The sequence below is a fragment of the Salarias fasciatus genome, assembly GCF_902148845.1.
Source record: "Salarias fasciatus chromosome 7 unlocalized genomic scaffold, fSalaFa1.1 super_scaffold_4, whole genome shotgun sequence".
Lineage (NCBI taxonomy): Eukaryota > Metazoa > Chordata > Actinopteri > Blenniiformes > Blenniidae > Salarias > Salarias fasciatus.
In genome coordinates, this window is record NW_021941229.1 from 7,332,355 (window position 1) to 7,338,858 (window position 6,504).

At 46.0% G+C, this 6,504-nt stretch overlaps 1 protein-coding gene across 1 annotated transcript; it reads right to left on the minus strand.

Moving 5' to 3' along the window:
- Positions 1-490: 490 nt before the first annotated feature.
- On the minus strand, positions 491-5,249 carry barhl1b (BarH-like homeobox 1b). Its single transcript, XM_030085257.1, has 3 exons — positions 4,723-5,249; positions 2,331-2,553; positions 491-831 (listed from the first exon to the last, which is right to left on the minus strand). The coding sequence occupies exons 1-3, from the start codon at positions 5,174-5,176 to the stop codon at positions 531-533; spliced, it is 978 nt and encodes a 325-aa protein (XP_029941117.1). The 5' UTR covers positions 5,177-5,249; the 3' UTR covers positions 491-530.
- Between the last annotated feature and the right edge of the window lie 1,255 nt (positions 5,250-6,504).

The window sequence follows — 6,504 nt, forward strand, 5'->3', positions numbered from 1 at the left end:
TCTTTCGGTTAAAATGCAAAATATTCTTATTTACAGGTTCAGGAGTGCTGATAGTCCGCAGGTGGAGAGGGAAAATAATCAGAATAAAAAACTAAGTTTGCACATTTTCTGCTGCCAGTAGAAGTAATAATAATAATAATAATAATAATAATAATAATAATAGGGTGTGTAATTGACTTTGCGGTGCAGGTCAAAGTGTCACCATGTGTTGTTGAAGGTAATGAATACTGAAACTGTACGTAAATAAATACATAACTTAAACACTTTGCTTTCTATTGAAAAATGAAATAAATAATAATATAAATAAAGCTCCCTGGAGAAAGAAAAACTCTTCCACGCAGACAGCAGAGAGTCTCAGTCCCAGCTTGTGTCCTCAGAGTTCATCAGTCCGCCTCAGAAAAAAGAAAAAAAAAAAACCCAAAATGCGTCTTTTCCTCTTCGCGCCTCCTCCTCCTCCTCCTCCTCTTCCTCAGTCTGTATTTTCAGGAGTCCCGTGCGCGCTGCGGGATCGGGGGAAGAGGGGCGGCGGCTCACCGCTGCTGGGCCGGCCGGGGCAGCACGCCGGACATGGGGGGCAGAGGCGGCGGGGGCGGCGGCTCGCTGCCCCCCTGCAGGCCGTGCAGCAGGATCCGCGGCACCAGCGGTCTCTGCAGCGCCGGCGGCGGCGCCGAGGGGCCCCGGTACAGGTAGAGGGCCGCGCCCGGGTCCAGGTTGGACACCAGGCTCTGCGGGTAGAAGTACGGGGACGGGAACATCCTCTGCAGGGCCGAGTAGTTCCCGGCCTCCGCCAGCAGCTCCAGTCCCACCGCGGTCTGCCGCTTCCACTTTGTCCTGCAGGAGAGGAGAGGAGCGGCTTTTAGGCGCAGCAGCTGCACGCGGGAGCGCAGAGAAGAGTCCCCCATCTGTTTACCTCTCATCCAATTACAAGTCAACAATGCGTGTTTGTTTAGTTTTCACCTTATAAATCAACCGCACAAAAAAAAATCTCCAACCTGTCACTTGTACTCACACCCAAGCCCGCGCGCACTCCACGCAGGTGAATAATTCATAATAAAGATAATTGAGTAGATATAGTAGTTTTGTTTGAATTATTAATACGCACACATGCAACCATGCATTATTCATCCTCCAAAGTGTTGTGTTTTTATATTTATTTATGTCATTTAGCAGCCTGAGACTCTAAACAGCAGACAAATAAAAACTGTAGGTGTAATCCACCCGAAACCTTTTTATTATTGCGATTATTATTTGTATTATTTGCATGGACGCAGGCTGTGTATACAGCGTTTAGTCAAGAATCAGCATACAGTGAGAGTTCCAAAAGTAAATGGGTCGTTTTTCTGCGGAAAGACGCGAAAATAGGCAGATAAATAAAACCAGAATGATGCTCAGAACACTTGATGAAAAGATTTAGTTTAGTGGTTGAAGAAAAATGTAATTTGATCGAGTTTCCTGAAACAGTTTAAAGTCCAGAGAAAATAATGTGACCTTCTAATCCCAAAATATATGTAAGTTATCAGATGATCCACTGCGCTGTCCGTTTGTAGCTGTTGTCTGTAAAATCACAATTAAACTTGAATATATCGATTTCTATTTTGATGAAATACATCACAAATAAATGATTGTTTTTTAGTAGGCTAATAATTATTTAAGGGATATAAAAATAGAACTAAAATCAATCAAATAATGTTTGATAGAAAATAGCTATTAAGATTATATTTACACACCCCAAAAAGCCTCAACAAAAAACCTGGAATTGAATCAATTTGCTTTCTTTATAGATTAATAGCTTTTTGGTTAAAATAATTATGAAAGGAGGACTCATGATTCATTTTTTTTACTCTTGGATAAAATAAAGTAAAATTAATAAAAATTAATCAGTATCATTGTCAGGTTAAATGCTGCTTAGATAAATTCAGAAAGGCACAAAATTAACTGGAATAAATGAAGTTCTTGTCTTTATATGTGAGAAACCGTAAAGCTTTTCAAGTTTATTTGGATTATGAAATTCTTTGGGTTTTTTTGTGATTATACAAAATTATTCAGGAGTGATCGTTATTTTTTTAAACCATCACAGGGAATTGAAAGATAATAAATCCTATAAGCTTAACCCAAATACGTAGAGTTCAAGATAAATCCTCGCATTTCGACAGATTCGTTTAATGATGGAGATGATGCAGCGCTGCGGTGACTGGAGGAAAGTTTGGATGAAGCTGAAAGAACAACATGGTGTCCCTTCAGGGGTCAGGAGCCAGTCGTGAGAAATGACCCTCCCTCCTCCCTCCTCCCTCCTTCTGCCCCCCACCCCTTGCGCGGGTGCGTGCTTTTACCTCCGGTTCTGGTACCAGGTCTTGACCTGCGTGTCGGTGAGGTTGAGGGAGGCCGCCAGCTCCATGCGGTCCTGCACGCTCAGGTACTTCTGGCGCTCGAAGCTGCGCTCCAGCTGCGCCAGCTGGTGGTCCGTGAAGGCCGTCCGGGCCTTCCGGGGCTTCTTCAGCCGGACCTGAGGGCTGTCCCTGCTGCTGGAGATCTCCCGGTCCCCTTCCTCTTTCACTGGAAGAAAGAGCACAGAGGGTGAAACCGGAGCCAGCGCCGTGCGTAAAGGTGACATGCGTCTTTGTGTCCACAGAGGGAGGAAGAAGGAAATCTGTGCTGCAGCAGCAGCAGCATGCAAACATCCATCAGTGTAAATAAATCTAGAAATAGACTGATTTGTGTGAATATTTGAGCAGTTTTGTGGTAAATATGTGGGTCAATCTAGACTAAATTTAGCAATCTGAAAGCAGCTTAAATTCGACAGTGTGATTGTCTGAAATAACTAAACATGCATGTGATGGCTGGATATCACATAGCCAAACTTCTGACCTTGGTAGCGCTTGATTTTGTGTTTCTATCAGAGAAGCAGGTGAGCCACAGGGGAAACGCGCCTTTTATTTATTTCGCGTTCTTGGATATCTCATCCAAGTTAGAAGAAGTTGAGTAAAAACACCTCAGATTTTTTTCGCCAAGTAGTTTTGAGTTTATTTTTTTTATTATAATATCATTGTGGTTTAATCCACATTTGAAGGGGGAGAACGGTGGGTTTTTTGCTGGGAACTGTGCCTATAGGCTGTATGGAGCTGTTTGATTTGGCCTTAAATTGTTATGAAAAGCTCTTCCAATATTCGTACTTCCAATCTGATCTATTTCCCCGGCAGCCTTTGTTCTTCTTCCGCGGGGTGTCATGTCAGGGCGATCATTGATATACACTCCTTATATTCTCTGTGAGAGAGTGAGGGAAGAAGATGAAGAAAAAAAAACAAAGAAAGAGAGAAAAAAGAGGGGGGAGAAGCGAGCGCGGCGAGAGATCTCGGTACTTGAATAGTTGAGTCGTCTCAAGAAGCACAATAATCCGCCTAATTGAGCCACAAGGGAAAGGACGGAGCCTTTCAACCGCGACCGGAGGAAACTTCACAGGACCGTGGAAATGAGTGAGGAAATCAAGAGCCGGGCGGCCTCGGCGAGCTTACAAATCTGATTAGCGCCGGGGACAAATTGCATCAAATCCCGGATAGATTACAGGAGGCGGAATTGCGGGGAAAAAAAAAAAAAAATCAAAGTTAGCCGTACGGGGCGGCTCCGCGGGCCCCGCGGCTCCCTCCGTCTCCCTCCATCTCTCTCCATCTCCATCAATCAGCCCGTCGAGTCGCGGCTCCATCCGCCGCGCGACGCACGTGTGCGCACACAATGCGCACAGGCACGCACAGGCAAACCATATAGGCTTGGTGATTCAAGAAAAAAAAAACCCTCAATATTATTAAGATAATTGGTTAATTTTCCTGTTTGTTGCACGCGCCTCCTTGCCGGAGACTCTGCCCTCCAGCCTGCAGCGCAGCTCCTCTTCGCAGCTCTGCTTCATTAAACTGTCAATGGAGGTGACATGTCTGTTATGGCTGACATGATTGGAAACAGAGAGGCCCTTGATGGCATTTATCTGGAGGCGACCCTGTCATCTCCTCCATCCGCTGAACTCCCTGACATCAACAGATGCTTTCTGGATATTCTGCAAATGCAAAAGGGCTCACAGCGAACCACACATGCACGCACACATGCACGGCTGCAGGTTATATATTTTTTTCTTCTCTTGTCTCAGATAACCTCATGATACTGAACTCATTTGAGTCCGGCACGGTGTTGGGACGCATGTCAGCGTGATAGCTCCACATCAGATCTGCAGATTTATACTTATTGGTGGCTTCCTGTGTTTTATAATATTAAGACATATTATTGACCAACAATTAGCCTGAGTGTGTTTTTATCTTGTATACATGTTTATCCCACCATTAAATCATTTTAATAATAATCCTTTTTAAATATATTTTACAAATTAGGTTATTCTAAAAATATTCATCTTAAATCAAAGCCAATATTTGATTGTACTGAATTATAATTTACAGAAAAAAACACGTATGGAATTATTTTCTAAATTTTGTCCAAGTATTTTTAACACCACACATTTAGCTGTGTTATTGAATGTATTATTTCATTATGTTTTAATTGGATTATAAAATAAATTATTTGAAATTAATCAATTCGATGAAAATTTTGAATTAAGGCATGGAAAAAATTCTTAAACGTTGGATTTTTCAATGTACAATTTTAGGAAAACTCAAACAAAGAAATGACCGCTTGGCAATATAATTTGCCGTGATGAGAAAAGGTGTTTCTCCGACTGCTTCTTACCTTTATATTCACTGTCCGATGAGGAATTGCTGTGGATTTTCTCCATAAAGTCATCCGCGATCTTGGAGGCCAGCCGGCCGGCCTCCTGGGTCGGCTGTCCGTTGCTGGAGTAGGGCGCGCAGGCGGCCAGCGGCTTACAGTCCGCCAGGATGTCCCTGATGAGGAACGAGGAGGTCACGGTCCTCTGCTGCGCACCCGCAGAGATCTGCGCGTGCTGCAGGTGCGGCGGCAGGCCCAGGCCGCCGTGACCTTGCCTCTGGGCCACCTCGTCCACGCACTCCCTCCTCGGCGACGGAGGCGACGAGCAGCCGCTCTCCACGTCGGACCTCGGGCTGAACTCCAGCGGAGAGCGGCACTCCCCCGCCAGGCTGTCCCCTTTGGACACCGGACTTCCCGGCCTGTGGGACAGCAGCGAGTCGATGCCAAAACTGGACCCATTGGCGGACGCCTCCATTGTCTTGCTGGGGGGGCCTCTTCACACTAACATTTGGTATTCAGGACAAGTTGTGGTTTTGTGAGGGAAGAAGGGGAGACGCTCTTGGAGGAGAAGTGACTCCTCTCTCCTCGCTCCAACGCAAATGTAGTTTTTTTTCTCTCTCTTTCTTTAGAATCGAAGATTATTCATCCACTATTTCCACTCATCAGCTTCTTCACACCTCAAACATCCCCGGGCTGAGCTGCTTTACAGCCAACATCCGATTCTTCTCTTGTTAATTTTCTTATAAAAACAGTCCTCCTGAAATCAATGCAGCCGCCGGGAGCCGCGATCGATTCTCTTTGGGCTTTTCCGTCAGGATCAACTCCTTGCTGTTTGCACGCGCAGGGAAGATGAGAAGAGACAGTCTCTGCTGGAAGGATCTCACCTGCAGGACGCGAAAGGAGCCGGAAACTGGACTATTTCGGGAAAAGAGTTGCAGCAGGAGCAGAAGCGGGAGCAGCAGGAGCGCGTCGGTCGGTGTCTTCGGGAAACCGCGTTTCAGCACCATGGACAGCTCCCGGCGCGTCAGGAGGACGAACAGGAGGAAACTGCTCGCATCCCTTCAATGACAGCAGCGGAATCGAAACAAAATAAATAAATAGGACGAGGCAGAGAGAAAGAGAGACGAGAAGAAGAGTCCGGGAGCTGCAGGCAGGGAAAGAAAGCCGGAGGACTCGGGACGATGGGAATGCGCGCAAGCGGACGCGCAAAAAAAAAAAAGGGGGGGAGAGGTAAACTGGGTTAAATAGTCACAACTGGCAAGTAAAAGGGACGAGATGTGATCGGGGTGGGAGGGAATCCCAAAAAATTGAACTTGAGGAAAAGTCAGGAGCTAGGTTTTAAGAGCGCCTTAGTCCACGTGAGTCCCCTGTGACAAGCCTTCATTGGTTGAGAGGGAGCTGGAAGTGGACCTCCCTACACGCCCACTCACCCCCCCCCCCCCCCACCCTCACCCCCCTCGCCCACCACCCACTCCTACACCCCCCCTCCCTTCCTGCCTCTCCCATCCTCCCTGGCTCTTCCTCACTTTGATAAAAGAGACACTGAATTCATCAGGAGACTCAGATCCAACTGTTTACAGGCAATTTTCACACTGTTTGCTTTCATTACATCATTGATGAGGCTTATAATGGGGTTATTATGTGGAGCGGCTCGCTGGTGGGTTTTTTTTCCCCCGTCCTTCTTCTTCTCTACTCGCTTTTCTTTGACGGGGATTTGTTTCCCACCTCCACAGCTCCGCTTTACACTCAGCGTTTTAGATTTCAGCATCATCATTAATTTAACTTTTATTTAGTTTGACTGTT